This window comes from Rhinatrema bivittatum, chromosome 14, assembly GCF_901001135.1.
Source record: "Rhinatrema bivittatum chromosome 14, aRhiBiv1.1, whole genome shotgun sequence".
In the NCBI taxonomy this organism is placed as follows: domain Eukaryota; kingdom Metazoa; phylum Chordata; class Amphibia; order Gymnophiona; family Rhinatrematidae; genus Rhinatrema; species Rhinatrema bivittatum.
Genome location: NC_042628.1, coordinates 54,093,705 through 54,111,202, shown reverse-complemented (window position 1 = coordinate 54,111,202; position 17,498 = coordinate 54,093,705). Strand labels below are relative to the sequence as shown.

At 52.4% G+C, this 17,498-nt stretch overlaps 1 protein-coding gene across 6 annotated transcripts in view; it reads left to right on the top strand.

Annotated features, from left to right (window-relative positions):
• Positions 1 to 17,498, top strand: part of ARHGEF1 (Rho guanine nucleotide exchange factor 1) — a 152,935-nt gene that overhangs the window by 124,618 nt on the left and 10,819 nt on the right. For 4 of the 6 annotated variants that reach the window (XM_029577481.1, XM_029577485.1, XM_029577480.1 and 1 more), the window contains 14 exons: positions 8,605 to 8,616; positions 9,465 to 9,650; positions 10,294 to 10,478; positions 10,573 to 10,716; positions 10,800 to 10,879; positions 11,359 to 11,484; positions 14,217 to 14,331; positions 14,635 to 14,735; positions 15,025 to 15,102; positions 15,510 to 15,585; positions 15,782 to 15,949; positions 16,243 to 16,330; positions 16,670 to 16,780; positions 17,099 to 17,166. In XM_029577481.1, the coding sequence (XP_029433341.1) occupies positions 8,605 to 8,616; positions 9,465 to 9,650; positions 10,294 to 10,478; positions 10,573 to 10,716; positions 10,800 to 10,879; positions 11,359 to 11,484; positions 14,217 to 14,331; positions 14,635 to 14,735; positions 15,025 to 15,102; positions 15,510 to 15,585; positions 15,782 to 15,949; positions 16,243 to 16,330; positions 16,670 to 16,780; positions 17,099 to 17,166 (1,538 nt within the window). The remainder of the gene's footprint in view (positions 1 to 8,604; positions 8,617 to 9,464; positions 9,651 to 10,293; positions 10,479 to 10,572; positions 10,717 to 10,799; positions 10,880 to 11,358; positions 11,485 to 14,216; positions 14,332 to 14,634; positions 14,736 to 15,024; positions 15,103 to 15,509; positions 15,586 to 15,781; positions 15,950 to 16,242; positions 16,331 to 16,669; positions 16,781 to 17,098; positions 17,167 to 17,498) is intronic. The other 2 variants (XM_029577482.1, XM_029577486.1) reach the window with 2 other exon arrangements.

Here is a 17,498-nt window from a genome sequence, read left to right as displayed (position 1 = left end):
AGAGCTCCCTCGTGCCCTCGCAGCGTTTGGATTTTTTGGGGGCGACCTTCGACACCCGTCTGGGCAAGGTTTTTCTACGGACGGACAAAGCGCACTCCTTGCGGGATCACATACGGCGGTTCTCTGCGTTACCAGAACCCACCTCCTGGGACTACCTGCAGCTCCTGGGGGTGATGGGCTCCACCATCGACATGGTCCCTTGGGCGTTTGCGCACCTCCGGCCCCTACAGAGGGCTCTCCTCTCTCGTTGGAAACCGCTCTCGCAGGACTACCAGGTGATTCTCCCGTTGCCGCAGTTGGCCAGGAACAGCCTGAGCTGGTGGATGGATCCAGCGAGTCTGGCTCGCGGCGTGTCCCTCGATCTGCCGGATTGGGTGGTGGTCACCACCGAGGCCAGTCTCGTCGGCTGGGAAGCAGTGTGCGACCGCAGCGCCACGCAGGGGACGTGGTCCGAGGAGGAGTCGAAGTGGTCCATCAATCGCCTGGAGACCAGAGCGGTCAGACTAGCTCTGCGACACTTCCTGCCCCTTCTTCGGAATCGGGAGGTCAGCGTCTTGTCCGACAACGTGACCACCGTGGCCTATATCAACCGCCAAGGCAGCACTCGCAGGTCGCGCTCGAAGCAGCGATGTTAATGCAGTGGGCAGAGCGACATCTGGTCCGCCTAGCGGCCTCGCACATCGCAGGAGTAGACAACGTCCAGGCGGATTTCCTCAGTCGTCAACTACTGGATCCCGGAGAATGGGCCCTATCCGACGAGGCGATGCAGCTGCTCGTCCATCGGTGGGGGCCCCCCCACCTGGATCTGATGGCGTCCGCTCGAAACACCAAGGCTCCCCGCTTCTTCAGTCGCCGCAGGGAGCGAGGCGCGGAAGGAGTCGATGCCCTGGTGCTTCCGTGGCCGTCCCACCTTCTTCTCTACGCATTCCCGCCGTGGCCGCTGGTGGGCAGAATACTCCGCCGAATAGAGGCTCATCCGGGGACTGTGATCTTCGTCGCGCCAGAATGGCCCAGGCGTCCCTGGTTTGCAGACCTGCTACAGCTGGTTATCGACGGACCCATCCGGCTGGGACATCTTCCCCACCTCTTGCACCAGGGTCCGGTATTTTTCAATCAGGCAGAACTCTTTTTTGTCTTGCGGCATGGCTTTTGAAAGGCGCCGCCTCCGACGACGGGGCTACCAGGAGGCGGTAGTGTCAACGCTGTTGCGCTCACGGAAGACGTCGACGTCGGTAGCCTACGTTCGAGTCTGGAAGGTGTTCGAGTCCTGGTGTTCCAGCCAGAACACGGGACCCACTGCGGCTTCTGTTCCTCAGATCCTGCAGTTTCTACAAGCGGGGGTGGACAAGGGGCTCGCCTATAATTCCCTGCGGGTTCAGGTGGCCGCCCTTGGCTCGCTCTTGCGCGATGGAGGCTCTCTGCTACAGCACCCGGACATTGTGCGTTTTCTCAAGGGTGTTAAACACTTGCGGCCTCCGTTGCGAGATCCTTGTCCATCCTGGAATCTCAACCTCGTCCTTCGCTCCCTGTCGGGACCTCCGTTCGAGCCCCTGCGGAGTGCAACGCTTAAGGATCTCACCCTTAAGGCAGTGTTTCTGGTGGCGATCTGTTCCGCTCGCCGCATATCGGAACTACAGGCTCTTTCGTGTAGAGAGCCTTATCTACGTTTCTCTGACTCTGGAGTTTCCATCCGAACCGTTCCATCATTTCTCCCGAAGGTGGTGTCTGCGTTTCACGTGAATCAAACGGTGGAACTGCCGTCCTTCTCTTCGTCTGAGCCGAAGTCTCTCCGTCTCTTGGACGTCAAGCGCACTCTGCGTCTCTATCTGGAGGCTACGAATGATTTCCGGACGTCTGACCATCTCTTCGTGCTTTGGTCCGGCCCTAAGAAGGGGGCCCAGGCCTCGAAGACGACCATTGCCAGATGGCTGAAGGCTGGCATTGCAGCTTCCTATATTGGGATGGGGCGGACTCCCCCACCCGGAATTGTCGCTCACTCTACACGTTCTCAGGCGGCCTCCTGGGCGGAGGCTCGCTCAGTTTCTTCTCAGGAAATCTGTAGAGCAGCCACCTGGAAATCGTTACATACGTTCTCGAGGCACTATCACCTACATCTCGCCTCTCCAGTCTCTGGGCATTTTGGCGAGCAGGTTCTCCGAGCAGGCCTCGCAGGACCCCACCCGATTTAGGGAAGCTTGGGTACATCCCACGGTCTGGACTGATCCAGGTACGTACAGGGAAAAGAAAATTATTACTTACCTGCTAATTTTCGTTCCTGTAGTACCAAGGATCAGTCCAGACGCCCACCGCGTATGGGTTTTCTCAGCCTGCTCGGCTCCTCTCTGAGTCTGGATCTTCTCTGAGCCTGTCCTTCATGGCTCTTTCAGATTCTACTGTTTTTCGCAGTTCCCTACAGGTTGTATAGCTGCGTTCAATGTTTCCTACCCGTTGGTAGGGACTTGCAGTTTTTGCGTTCGTTATTATAGTTGCACGGCGTTTGGTGCCGATTATTTGGAAACTTGATCCAATAAGGGGTTCTGTTTTTCCACTCGGGCTTTGATATACTCGATACTGAACTCCTGCAGAGGGGGTAGTGGTATATAGGGTGACGCCCCCTCAAAGTTTGTGCTGACTCCATCTGCTGGATTGGGGACATAACCCACGGTCTGGATTGATCCATGGTACTACAGGAACGAAAATTAGCAGGTAAGTAATAATTTTCTTTTTGTTGCCAGAGGATGTGGTTAGTGCAGTTAGTGTAGCTGGGTTCAAAAAAGGTTTGGTAAGTTCTTGGAGGAGAAGTCCATTAACTGCTATTAATCAAGTTTACTTAGGGAATAGCCACTGCTATTAATCGCATCAGTAGCATGGGATCTTCTTAGTGTTTGGGTAAATGCCAGATTCTTGTGGCCTGGTTTGGCCTGTGTTGGAAACAGGATGCTGGGCTTGATGGTCCCTTGGTCTGACCCAGCATGGCAATTTCTTATATTCTGAGAACAGGGGGAAGCAGCATAGCAGAGTTCACTCGCCTGCTCCTGCTCGCTTTTGCAGCCAAGCTCAGCTGATTCTTTTCTCCGCTGCACTTTCCCCCTTTGATCATGCTGCGTTCCACTTGCTGCCTAGCCTGCGGGGAGCCTGCTTCGCGGCTCTCCCGCGAAGTGCTGTGCTCCGAATGCTTACCCAGTGGGGAGGGTCCCTCTGCGGCGGCGGCGAGGTCGGCGGTCCGTGATCAGGCTCCCAAGCGCGTGGCAAGGCTGGTTCCCTCATGTAAAATTACGGGAACGGTGGCCATCATGGGTTCAGGTTTAGCAGTGGATTCGGGGCTAGAGGACAGAGGGGAATCTGATTTTACAAATTCACCACTGGATGTAAGTCCTGTAAAATCCCCGGAGGAGGTTTCTGACCCTTCTCTCTTAATTCCCCTTCCCCCTTTACCTGGGAAATCTAAGCCTCGTTTTTCTACTGAATTTGTGCTTATAATGCACAAATCTTATCTGGAGGAAGAGGATGATCCCTCTCTGGACCCCTCTCCAGCGAAAATCCCTCGGGTGTCCATCCCACAGCCTTCTACTGCTCCAGATTTGCAAGGTTCCATCAGGGTCTGGACCATGCCGGGCGTTCCGACACCCCCCCCCCCTCCCCCAACCTTCCCCCATTCCTGATCCTGATCCGGACACTGATTTACTGCTCCCAAATCCGCCACTCGAGGGCAACGATCCACGGGTGCTAACATTGTTCCAGAGGGAAGAGCTGGATCCGCTCATTCCTTTTATCTTGGACGAGCTGGGAATTGAGGTCCCACCTGAGGAACCCACCAGTGCCTCTATTCCAGGCAACGTGAACCTGGTCCTGGCGGGACTTAGGGCTCCTACACGTACGTTCCTGTTCCATCCCATGCTTATGCAACTGCTCCGGGAATGGGAGTCCCCCGAAGCGGGTCTCAGAGTGGGTAGGGCAATGGACAAACTCTATCCCCTACCTGACCAATGTCTAAAGATGCTTAAAGTTCCCAAGGGTGGGCGCTGCCGTCTCCACTGTCACCAAACACACCACCATCCCGGTGATGGGGGCCACGGCGTTGAAAGATATTCAGGATCGCAAACTGGAACTGCATCTCAAGCAAATTTTTGAAGTCTTGGCTTTAGGAGTTCGGGCGACAGTCTGCAGCAGTCTCATGCAGCGGGCAAGTCTCAGGTGGGTTCAACAATTGCTCAACAATTGCTCTGCAGAGGCAGAGCAGGCAGAACGGCTGGAGGCGGCTGTGCCATATGGGGCTGATGCCATCTACGATTTTCTCCGGGTGCAGGCCAGGGCTATGATTTCAGCTGTCTCGGCCAGACGTCTTCTTTGGTTGCATAATTGGTTGTCAGATCCCTCTTCTAAGTCGCAGTTGGTTTTTGGTGAGGACCTGGAACAGCTTATTAAATCTCTGGGAGAGAACAAGATTCATAAGCTGCTGGAGGACTGTCCGAAACAGTCTAAGTCCTTTTTTCCTTTGCGTTCTCGTTTCAGAGGTCAGCGCCGGTATAACAGAATGTGGGGATTCTTCCAAAGGGGTAACTCCACCAGATCCCAGTCGTGGTCTCATTCCTTTTGTGGCCAACTTCCCTTCCGAGATGGTAACCTGCAAAACTCGGCTGCAAAGTCCTCCTCCCAGTGAAATAAGGCCGGCCCATTCCTCTGTTCCCAACTTAGGTGGACGTCTGTCCCTGTTTTACGAGGAATGGGTCAAAATTATGTCTGATCAGTGGGTCCTCGAGGTGATCAAAAAAGGCTATGCATTAGATTTTGCTCGGACCTCCCGGACCGATACCTTATCTCTCCCTGCGGGAGTCAAAAGCGTCCAGCGGTATGCCAGACTTGTCAGGCTGCAAGAGCTCGGAGCCATAGTCCTGGTCCCGTTGGAGGAGCAGGTATCCGGCCAGTATTCCATCTACTTCGTCATTCCCAAAAAGGATGGCTCCTCCTGTCCAATCCTGGACCTCAAAAGAGTCAACCGGGCCCTCAAGTTTCCCCATTTTCGAATGGAGACCCTGAGGGCAGTGATAGCAGTGGTGCGCTCTGGCGAATATCTAGCCTCTCTCGATTTAACGGAGGCTTACCCGCACATTCCGATACGCCATGACCATCAGAAGTATCTCCGGTTCAACATTCTGGGGCAACACTTCCAGCTCCGGGCGCTCCCGTTCGGTCTCGCCACTGTACCGTGCACATTTACCAAGGTCATGGTGGTGGTGGCAGCTGCTGGGATGGTGTCCTAGTCCATCCTTACCTGGACGACTGGCTCATCTGGGCCAAGTCTGAGGCTCTCTGCAAGTCAGCGGTTGACAGTCTTGGCCTTCCTCACCTCCCTCGGGCGCTCAAGTTCATGGATCAAGTGCACAATTTCCTATCCCTCTCTGTACACACGGCATGGGATTACCTTCAGGTTCTGGGCTTCATGGCCTCCACTATCAATCAGGTGCCTTAGGCTTTTGCACATATGCATCTTTTACAGAAAGCCTTGCTGTCCCGTTGGAAGCTGGTGTCTGAGCAGTTTCGGACGCCTCTACCACTCTCTGACTCTACCATCACCAGCATGCAGTGGTGGCTTTCACTCGCTCACCTCCTGAAAGGGATGCCCCTGCAAACTCCCCAATGGGTTATTGTTACGACTGATGCCAGCCTCTCCGGCTGGGGAGCGGTGTGTCAGAATCAGTCTGCCCAGGGCCTATGGTCCTCAGTTCAATCCCAGTGGCACATCAATCATCTGGAGGCCTGAGCGGTTCGTCTGGCTCTCAAGTCCTTCCTACCCTTGATCCGTCGCAAAGCGGTACGAATCCTCTCCGACAACGCCACCACAGTAGCTTACATCAATCGCCAGGGCGGCACCAGGAGTCGTCTGGTGGCCTTGGAGGCCAGCAAGCTCGTCTCTTGGGCGGAGCGCTACCTGGATCGGCTGGAGACCTCCCACATTGTGGGAAAAGAGAATGTTCAAGCTGACTTCCTCAGTCGTCAACATCTAGATCCTGGAGAGTGGGAGTTGTCCGAAGAGGCGATGGATCTGGTCGTGCACAGGTGGGGACCTCCCCATTTGGATCTGATGGCCACCCTGGAAAATGCAAAGGCTCCCAGATTCTTCAGTCACAGAAGGGAGCACTGCTCGGAGGGCATAGATGCCCTAGTCCTACCCTGGCCCAGTGACGTTCTACTCTGTGTTCCTGCCATGGCCTCTGGTGGAAAAGATACTCAGACGGATAGAACTCCACAAAGGGCCGGTCATTCTCGTGGTGCCAGAGTGGCCATGGAGGCCGAGGTTCGAGGACTTGGTGAACCTCATGTCTGACGGCCCTCTTTGTCTCGGTCACCTCATGAACCTTCTTCGTCAAGGTCCCATATTTTTCTATCAGGCGGCTCGCTTTTGTCTAGCGGCCTGGCTTTTGAGCGGTGGCGACTGAGGAAGAAGTGTTATAAGGACCAAGTGATATTCACGCTATTACGGGCACGTAAAACTTCTACCTGTCTTGCTTATATCCAGGTATGGAGTGTGTTCGAGAATATGTGTGCTGAGTCCAGTGTACCGGCCCGCAAGGCTCCGGTGCCCCAGGTCCTCTCTTTTCTCCAGAATGGCCTCTCCAAAGATTTGTCCTTCAATTCCCTATGGGTGCAGGTTTCGGCTCTCGGTTCTTTCCTAGGGCAGGTTGATGGTTACGTGGTGGTGACCCATCCAGATGTTGTTCGGTTCCTCAAAGGGGCCAAGCATTTGAATCCGCCTGTCCGGGCTACTTGTCCTTCTTGGAGTCTTAACTTGGTTCTTAAGAGTTCTCTGCAAGGCGCCATTCGAACCTCTCCAGCGTGCCACTCTTAAGGATCTGACGCTTAAGACTGTATTCCTTGTCTCCATTTGCTCGGCCAGAAGAGTGTCTGAGCTACAGGCCTTGTCTTGTCAGGAACCTTTTCTTCGCTTCTCTGATTCAGGGGTTTCCCTTAAAACAGTCCCATCCTTCTTACCTAAGGTTGTGTCCTCGTTTCACACAAACTAGTCCGTGGAGCTCCCGGCCTTTTCTTCAAAGGACATTGCCAGCACGCCGGGCGGAGAACTTCAGCGCCTGGATGTGAAGAGAGTCCTGTTGCAATATTTACAGGTCACAAACGAGTTCCATGTCTCTGATCATCTGTCTTATGGAGCGGACCCAATAAGGGGAATAAGGCATCTAAAACTACTATTGCTAAATGGCTTAACGAGGCGATTTCGTCGGCGTATATCTGTCAGGGCCGGATGGTCCCAGAGGGCTTAAAGGCCCATTCTTTGCGTTGACAGGCCACCTCTTGGGCGGAGAATCAGTTGGTTTCCCCACAGGAAATATGCAGAGCAACTACTTGGAAGTCACCATTATCGCCTCGATGTCCAGGCGCCAGTGTTTGGCTCCTTCGGTAGACAGGTGCTTCGAGCGGGACTATCTCTGTCCCACCCTACTTAGGGAAGCTTTGGTACATTCCACTGTCTGGACTGATCCGGGTACGTACAGGGAAAAGAAAATTGGTTCTTACCTGCTAATTTTCGTTCCTGTAGTACCACGGATCAGTCCAGACTCCCGCTCTGGCTGTGTTTGCTTTTTCTGTCATCTACTCGAAGTTTTCTTTTTTTCAATATATTGACTTCTTAACAGAATTTGAAGGCACCGGAAGTATCTACCAGATAGATTTATATGTAAGAGTGGTTCTTTGCATTGTTTGAATTGTTCAAATTACCAGTTAAATGGTTGCTTGCTTGATCTTATGCTAGTTATCTTTATATTTCTCTGCTTTGATAACGTTTATACTGAAGGGACACAGGATGGGCTCTGTCCTGATATAGGATACCCTTTCAGTTTCTCTCTGTCTCCATCTGCTGGACAGGAGGCTCAACCCACTGTCTGAACTGATCCGTGGTACTACAGGAACGAAAATTAGCAGGTAAGAACCAATTTTCCTTTCTAAGTGCATATCTGAGCAAATCACAAGATGTGTTGGTGGCAGAAGCAGGATTCGAGCCCTGGTCTCCTGGTTCCCAGTCAGTGCTGCCCTCTGTACATCGCCCTGCTTGGTACCTGTTTATCCCTTCACTGTGGCTATCCGGTGTGCTCTACCTGTATTTTATCGTGCGTCTTTGGTGTTGTATATGTTGATTCCACATTGTCGCAGGATGTCCATGGAAGATCTAGTTTCAGAATGGACCATCCCTTTCTGGATTGTTGCTGCCTTGCTGCTTGGATTTTTGCCTTTTTTGCCACATGTCTATGCTGCCATACCTACACGGGCATCCCACGGCTCTGGGATGGGATGGTTATGTGTAGGTTTAACCGCCGGTGGCGTCGGATGAGTGAAGCTCTGATTTTTGGGGTGAAGCTTTGTCGCTTTACTGCTGGTGGCAGCGCCGTGGTGTGGCAGTCATGTGCCACCCAGTGCAGGAAGTTCCTGTGTGCCGCTCCTGCCCCAGCGTGACGTTCTCGGCCCGCTTTGTGCCGCGCCCCCCCCCCCAAGGGTGGGAGCAGATTCTGAAGCATTGCCCCGAGCGGTCTTTAGTCATGGCTTGAAACCCTTCCCTGTCTAGTCATTAACTTCCGATTCCTGCTTTGTTTCCAGAAGGAGAAAAAGGTTGGTGACTCTCACACACCCCACTCCTCTTTGCATGCTTTGAGTGTGGAGTGGGGAAGGAAGGAAAGGCCAAGGCAGACTGTAAGTAAAGAGGACAGGAGAGGGGACAGAAGCCTCCCCCGCATACCTTCCCACAGCTAAGTACTCTCTTACTGGCTCAGAGCATCTCGGGGCTCCCTGGAAGACTTTCTCCTAGAACTGTCGGCCACGTGCCATAAACTCCACGCTGTTTAATTTTGAGTATCATGAAGATACCTTTCCTGCAGGCGCATATAGCCAGTGCTCAGCCGGAGCTGTGAAAAAGTATTTTGCGGTGACTTCCGGGTCCCCCTGTGGCAGAGAGGCAGAAATTGCCCATTTTGGAGGCTGCGATGGGAGCTTTTGGGGCTCTTCTTTCGGTTACCTCCTGTGACATTTCTCTTTTGATTTCTTTTTGGTAGTCCAATAAAATATATCACAGCCTCCAAAGTGTCCTTTCTCTTTCTGGGACTGATAGAGCAACAAATATTCTAATCCCAAATAAACTAGAAACTGTAGCCAGCTGCATGTGCTGTGGCTCAGCGGATCTCTCCACGCTGAAGGAGACCTGTCCTAAAATGCATAGATTAACACTGCATGCATGCTCCCCTCTCTCTCTCCCTCGTATCCTCTTCTGAGAGAAGGGGGGGGTGGTTTGTAGCTGTTTCTTCTCTTGATGCTGTCTGTCATTCATCTCCTCTTTCTCTCTCCCCCTCCCTCATATCCCGTTTCTGATTGCATGACTTCGTTTCGAACCCTGCCCTCCCTCCCTCCCTCTTCCTCCTGCCGGCCATCCTTTCTCTGGTGTGATGACCCCTTGTGGGGAGCAGGCTGACGGGCCGGCTGGGGCGCTCCGAGAGCCTGCGCGTGCATGAACGGAAGCGATCGCAGCGTGGCTCTGCCAAGGGCAAGCAGCCGCGGTCCCGGAGTGACGTGGACCTGGATGCTGCGGCCAGAGCCACCGACCTGGGAGAGAAGCCACTGCAGCCACAGCAGCAGAAGCATCAGAGCTTGACGTAGGTGTCTGGTAGGCGGGAGAGGGAAGATTGCTTAAGGTGGGAGGTGGAGGTACTGATTGGAGGTGGAAGAGAGTGTTCAGGAATTGACTATTGCCTGCCCTCTGACCCTAGGGTCACCTGCAGGCTTTGGAACCCAGCCTTAGCATTACAGTTTTACTCCCGCTGCAAGGCATTCCTGGGCTGATGTTGCTTTTCCTTTGAAGGCAGTGGAAACTACAATTCCCAAAATGTTTTGAGGTGGGTGGAAGTTAGGCAGAATCCCCATGTCTGCAAAGGCGCAGCGCAGTGCCGACAGTGACCAACAGGTGTCAGCCTTGCCCTTCTGTATGATAGCAGCATGGGATCTGTCCGCTGTTTGGGATCCTGCCACATACTTGTGACTTGGATTGGCCACTGTTGAGAAAAGGAAACTGGGTTTGATGGATCCTTGGTCTAACTCAGTATGACAGATCTTACGTTCTTGCATCCTGTGACTCAGAAGAGAGCCACCGGGCTGTTCTGTGACTTGTCCCTGGGCTGCAGAAGGTCACTGTGTGAGAGAGAGAGATCGAGATCCTTCCTGGGTGTGCTCCTCCTCTGTGGCTGCCCTGTGACCCTAGAGCTCAGAGTGCCCTTTGTTTTTAATTTCTTCTCTCTGCAGCCCCGAGCCAGGAGGGGGTGGGGGAGGGGACTCCCCACAGTCCTTTCTGCCTCCCCAGTCTGAGGAGACTGAGCCGCGTGTTTCGGAGCTGGAACTGGACCCGCCCAACTGGCGCGACCTCGCCGGCCCCGAGACTCTCCTCAGACTGAAGAAAAGCGAAGTCAGGCGGCAGGAAGTCATCAACGGTAGGAGGCACCCCCGGTCCCCCCGCCCTGCTGCTTTCCCTTGCGCGGAAGGGAACGCAGAGCCCCTGACTGGCCTCTCGCTCCCTCCCTGCAGAGCTGTTTATCACCGAGCACGCTCACGTGCGCATGCTGAAGGTGCTGCAGGAAGTTTTCTACCAGCCTATGCTCAACACCTGGATCCCGGATACCGAGCTGCACAATATCTTCCCCAGCCTGGAGGATCTGATTGAGGTGCACGGTAAGGAGATCTTGCCATGACCACCACCCCCCTCCTCATTTCCGTGGGCTGCAGGATCCTCTCTCACTTTGTTTTTCTCTTAGCTCTGTTCCTGGAGAGCCTGAAGAATCTACGGCAGGAGAATGGCTGCGTGACGGAGATAGGGGACGCCCTCCTGGCTAGGGTAAGCTTGTTAGCTGGCAAAATCCTTGTAGTGCCAAATTCATGCAGACATGGGATTCTTTTTGATCCTGTGGTGCTCCCTTTGCCTTTTTATAATTTCCATCCACCTCTTGGGTTTGTTGCTCCATGTCACCTGTTTTCCTCTCTGGCGGGGACATCCCTTCTAATGTAGCCTGCTGTAGGATCATGAACCCCTGTGCCTCCCCCTAACTGAGCTGCTTCTCATGCCGTACAGCATCTAGGGGGTGCAGATGGGTGGCAGCACTGTAAGCCCTCTCCAGGCCCATCAGAGAGCCCGCTCTTCCCTGCTAGGGCTTAGCAGGGGTTTAAAGGGGCTCTATGGCAGCCAAGAGAGAGCTTTGGAGAATTAAAAAAAAAAAGCCTGCTGCAGGAAAGTTTTTTTGCCTTTTGCCTGTTAAGCTCTTGCTTTCTGCCCCTTTCTCCTGCCATCTCACTCATTTCTTCCCTGCCCCTTCTTAGTTCGATGGCCCAGAGGGGGGCTGGTTTCAGAAGATTTCCTCCCGATTCTGCAGCCGCCAGTCGTTTGCCCTGGAGCAGCTGAAAGGGAAGCAGAAGAAAGACCCTCGTTTTAACCAGTTCATTCAGGTAAAAGGAGCCCCTCCATCTGTGCTGAGGGAAGGAGAGGCCTCAGGCATTCCACTCCCCATGTCTTGCTAGCAGCAATTATGTTATGGGTTCCACAGTCGCTTATTTTTCATGGTAAATATTTTTACCCGTAACATAAAGCTTGGGGGAACCTGCAGGGAGAGACAGTTACTACCCGTAACATAAAGCTTGAGAGAACCTGCAGGGAGAGACAGTTACTACCCGTAAAATAAAGCTTGGGGAAACCTGCAGGGAGAGGCAGTTACTACCCGTAACATAAAGCTTGAGGGAACCTGCAGGGAGAGGCAGTTACTACCCGTAACATAAAGCTTGAGGGAACCTGCAGGAAGAGGCAGTTACTACCCGTAACATAAAGCTTGGGGGAACCTGCAGGGAGAGGCAGTTACTACCCGTAACATAAAGCTTGGGGGAACCTGCAGGGAGAGGCAGTTACTACCCGTAACATAAAGCTTGGGGGAACCTGCAGGGAGAGACAGTTACTACCCGTAACATAAAGCTTGGGGGAACCTGCAGGGAGAGGCAGTTACTACCCGTAACATAAAGCTTGGGGGAACCTGCAGGGAGAGGCAGTTACTACCCGTAACATAAAGCTTGGGGGAACCTGCAGGGAGAGACAGTTACTACACGTAACATAAAGCTTGGGGGAACCTGCAGGGAGAGGCAGTTACTACCCGTAACATAAAGCTTGGGGGAACCTGCAGGGAGAGGCAGTTACTACCCATAACATAAAGCTTGGGGGAACCTGCAGGGAGAGGCAGTTACTACCCGTAAAATAAAGCTTGGGGGAACCTGCAGGGAGAGGCAGTTACTACCCGTAAAATAAAGCTTGGGGGAACCTGCAGGAAGAGGCAGTTACTACCCTGTAGGGAGAGGCAGTTGCTACCCTGTAGGGAGAGGCAGTTACTACCCATAACATAAAGCTTGGGGAAACCTGCAGGGAGAGGCAGTTACTACCCTGCAGGGAGAGACAGTTATTACCCGTAACATAAAGCTTGGGTGAACCTGCAGGGAGAGGCAGTTACTACCCGTAACATAAAGCTTGGGGAAACCTGCAGGGAGAGGCAGTTACTACCCTGCAGGGAGAGGCAGTTACTACCCGTAACATAAAGCTTGGGGAAACCTGTAGGGAGAGGCAGTTACTACCCTGCAGGGAGAGGCAGTTACTACCCGTAACATAAAGCTTGGGGAAACCTGTAGGGAGAGGCAGTTACTACCCTGCAGGGAGAGGCAGTTACTACCCATAACATAAAGCTTGGGGGAACCTGCAGGGAGAGGCAGTTACTACCTGTAACATAAAGCTTGGGGGAACCTGCAGGGAGAGGCAGTTACTACCTGTAACATAAAGCTTGGGGAAACCTGCAGGGAGAGGCAGTTACTACCCTGCAGGGAGAGGCAGTTACTACCCGTATCATAAAGCTTAGGGGAACCTGCAGGGAGAGGCAGTTACTACCCTGCAGGGAGAGGCAGTTACTACCCGTAACATAAAGCTTGGGGAAACCTGCAGGGAGAGGCAGTTACTACCCGTAACATAAAGCTTGAGAGAACCTGCAGGGAGAGACAGTTACTACCCGTAACATAAAGCTTGGGGAAACCTGCAGGGAGAGGCAGTTACTACCCGTAACATAAAGCTTGGGGGAACCTGTAGGGAGAAGCAGTTACTACCCATAACATAAAGCTTAGGGGAACCTGCAGGGAGAGGCAGTTACTACCCTGCAGGGAGAGGCAGTTACGACCAGTAACATAAAGCTTGGGGGAACCTGCAGGGAGAGGCAGTTACTACCTGAACATAAAGCTTGGCGAAACCTGCAGGGAGAGGCAGTTACTACCCTGCAGGGAGAGGCAGTTACTACCCATAACATAAAGCTTGGGGAAACCTGTAGGGAGAGGCAGTTACTACCCGTAACATAAAGCTTGGGGGAACCTGCAGGGAGAGGCAGTTACTACCTGTAACATAAAGCTTGGGGAAACCTGCAGGGAGAGGCAGTTACTACCCTGTAGGGAGAGGCAGTTCCTACCCTGTAGGGAGAGGCAGTTACTACCCGTAACATAAAGCTTGGGGAAACCTGCAGGGAGAGGCAGTTACTACCCTGCAGGGAGAGGCAGTTACTACCCGTAACAGAAAGCTTGGGGAAACCTGTAGGGAGAGGCAGTTACTACCTGAACATAAAGCTTGGCGAAACCTGCAGGGAGAGGCAGTTACTACCCTGCAGGGAGAGGCAGTTACTACCCATAACATAAAGCTTGGGGAAACCTGTAGGGAGAGGCAGTTACTACCCGTAACATAAAGCTTGGGGGAACCTGCAGGGAGAGGCAGTTACTACCTGTAACATAAAGCTTGGGGAAACCTGCAGGGAGAGGCAGTTACTACCCGTAACATAAAGCTTGGGGAAACCTGTAGGGAGAGACAGTTGCTACCTTTGAAAGAGGGTTTCGGGTTGATCTGCACAGAATGGCAGTTCCTACCACAAGGAACTTGCTGAGCAGACTGGATGGACCATTTAGTCTTCTGCCGACTGTTACCATGTCTGCGATGGAGGAAGGGCTCCCCCACCAGTATGTGATGGTAGAAGGGACTCTTCCAGTCTGTGCTGGGTGCTGATGTAAAGAGAATCCTCCATGCTGCCGACACGTGAAGCCTCCCAGCCTGTGTTGGGTGGTGGGGGAAATGGTGCTCCTTTGTGCAGATCCTTGACCTTATACATCCTCTACAGGAAGCAGAGAGTAGGCCTCAGTGCCGGCGGCTGCAGCTGAAGGACATTATTCCCATTGAGATGCAGAGACTGACCAAGTACCCTTTGCTGCTGCAGAACATTGCCAAGTGTACTGGTGAGTGAGGGGCATGCTGAGACTGCTACCGCTCTGTATCCTTTCTAAAGTGCTCCTAGACGTGCACAGCGCTGTACCTCCCTATACACTTGCCCTGCTACATTGTTACATGAATCTTAGATCCGTCATTTCAGTGCTTAATTTTGTATTTTTATGGTTTACTGGTAAGAGTCCTTTGCTTTGCTGGGACCCTCCTAACCTCTCCCTCTCCCCACCTTTAAACACATGGGTTTTGTCTGGTGGATGAAGGAGGTGAAAATGCCGCATCTGATGATGATTCCTCCCCTTTTTTTCCATTTTCAGAAGAGGTGGATGAGAAGCACAAGGTGCAGAAAGCTGCTGAGTGCTGCCGGCAGATCCTCAATCATGTTAACCAGCAAGTGAAGGAAACCGAGAACTTGCTGGTAAGAAATGGAGCAGGTGGGAGTGCAGTTCTGTCTGAACAGCCCCCATGTAGCACACGGCTGTACTGTATTTATGTGAGAACCGGAGACACTGCTGGGACCCCGCAGTTCATGTCAATCAGCTTCGATCTATAGCCAACATTAACTTGTACAGTAAGATATCTGCTGGGGATAGCAGTCAGCTGCTAATGTAAAGAGTTGAATGATGCACAGAAAGGCCTTTCAGTGTTGCTGCCTCCAGTGCACTTCCAGCTGCCTTCACTTGCATGTTACTTTTTTTTCCCGGCAGAGACTGAAGGATTACCAGCGACGCCTGGATCTGTCGAACCTCAGGCAGAGCAATGATCCCCTTGTGAACGAGTTCAAGGCAAGATAAGCATGTACTGCTCCTACAACCCCACTACACTGTTACTTCTGCCATAGGAGGGCTGACTGTAAGAAGTTTCAGGGAATAGTGCAAGAGTGCAGTAGCTCTGGAGAAAGCCATAGGTAGGGTGGGGGACCTATAAGGAATGGCAGAGAAGCAAAGATGAGAGACTTGTAGGGGTGAGTGCAAGAGCACTGGCTAAGGTCGGAGTTCTAGTGCATGGTGGAGGAGCCCTGGCTATGGGGGGACTGAATGGAGTAATGGAGGAACGATAGCTGTGGGGGAAACTACAGGGAGGGTGGAAGGGTTCTGCCTGGTGGAGAACGTAGCAGTGTTTCACTGTCCTGTATTTCAGCTCTCTGTATGCCAATGTTTTCTTCAGCCTCAGGACTGTCCTCTTTTTGCAGAACCTGGACATCACCACTAAGAACATGGTCCATGAGGGACAGCTGACTTGGAGAGTTTCCAGGGACAAAGCTGTTGGTAAGGACTCTTGTAATACTACTAAGATCCCAAGAGTTCTTCCCCAGACAGCACCCCCACCTTATTTATGAAAGATATGCTTGACAGTTAGAAGAGTGTGTGCTTCTTTCTGTTCAAGGGGGAGGTGGAGGCATTCATTTCCTTCCCAGGTTTGTCCAAGATTGTATCTTACCCTTCTCTGTCACTTTGTTTCCAGATGTCCACGTACTCCTTCTGGATGATATATTGGTGCTTCTTCAAAGACAGGATGACAAAATGGTGCTGAAATGCCACAGTCGAACCACAACCCCCACCCCAGACGGCAAACAGATGTTGAGTCCCATCATTCGACTCAAGTCCGCCATGACCAGGGAGGTTGCCACAGGTGAGGCCAGATGTCATGAGCTGGGGGCTCACAGGTGAGACCAAAGATGAGAGAATATGGGGGGGGGGGGGGGTGTCACAGATGAGACTGGAGTTTATAGGAATCAGGTCACTCGTGGTGAAACCACAAGTCAGGGGATGGACATGGTCACAGGTAAGACCAGAACTCATGGGTGACAGCAGAGCTGGATTGAAAGGCTATTTGGTGCCATTGAATCGGTTACTGAACCTGAGGTGCTTGACTTCCTCCATATCCTCTGACTCCCATCTTCCAACTTTCTTTCTCTATTGCAGATAACAAAGCTTTCTATGTGATCTTCAGCTGGGAGGACAGAGCCCAGATTTATGAACTGGTGGCACAGTCCATGTCGGAGAGAAAGATGTAAGATGTGATAGTGTAGATGGGGAGATAGGAGGGGAATGAAGAAGGAGACATTAAGACAGAGGAAGAGAAAACTCGGTATTACTCATGAAGGGAACTTGGAAACCTAGCTCAAATACACACAGTAATATACAAAAGAAGAAGAGCTGGAGACCGAGTGAGCCTCCTCATACCATTGCTGACCTTTCCTCATGATGAAATAACACCAGTGACTCACTACACACCCTCTAGTGCTAGAGTCTCTGCCAAATGTCTCCTGCCATCTTGAGTTTGTTTTCTCCCTGTGACAAGTTATCAGGATTGAATACCGCTGTTTCTCTCTCTTCTCTCTCCCTCCAGCTGGTGCACACTCATCAGTGAGACTGCAGGATCCATAAAGCTGCCGCTGGCCCACCATCGCAAACGCCCCTGGGAGTTTACCAGTAGCACCACCCAACGTAGCCCTGGCTAGTAAGTACATCCCTCAGAATGTGCATATGCGGGGGAACCTTAGCACCGTTGTGTGTGCAGTGCCTCAGCAGACCATACCGCACCACCTGAGTGCCTGGGCAATACCTGAGCAGAGCACACACATGGATAGACCTCAGTGCCTGAGTGTGTGCTGTCTTAGTATTATACAAACAGACAAACCTGATCACCTATATGTTTGCCATGCCTCAGTAGTGTACAGCAGGAGATTTCATCTCTGCCTTTTCTGTAGTACAAATGTTTGATTTTTTTTTCTAAACTAGATCTGAATTTCTGGAATTATGCTACTTTTTCTGACAGTTTTCAGAAGAGTCTGCTAACTTCCTCGGTGAATGGAGGTTCTGTGAAGGATACACTGCAAATAGACGGTAAGTAATCATCGGTCTCCCCCCCCCCCCCCCCCCCCCAACCACCTTTCATGGACTGGAAACCATGCAAAGACAGTCCACAGGACGCAGTCCTATCTCACTCCTATATCTGAATAGTAGGTGTGCCGAAACGGATGCATACATAACGCACACACCATCCGTTTCTGGTGCCTGCTACCATTCGTGAGATATGCGCGGACTGCTGAAACGAATGGAGCAATGAATGTACATTCCTAATATCAAAGAATGCCCCTTATAGCCCAGTCTGTAGCTCATCTCCTCATCTCTCCCCCCCCACACACACAAACTTCTTGCCCACACACACAAACTTC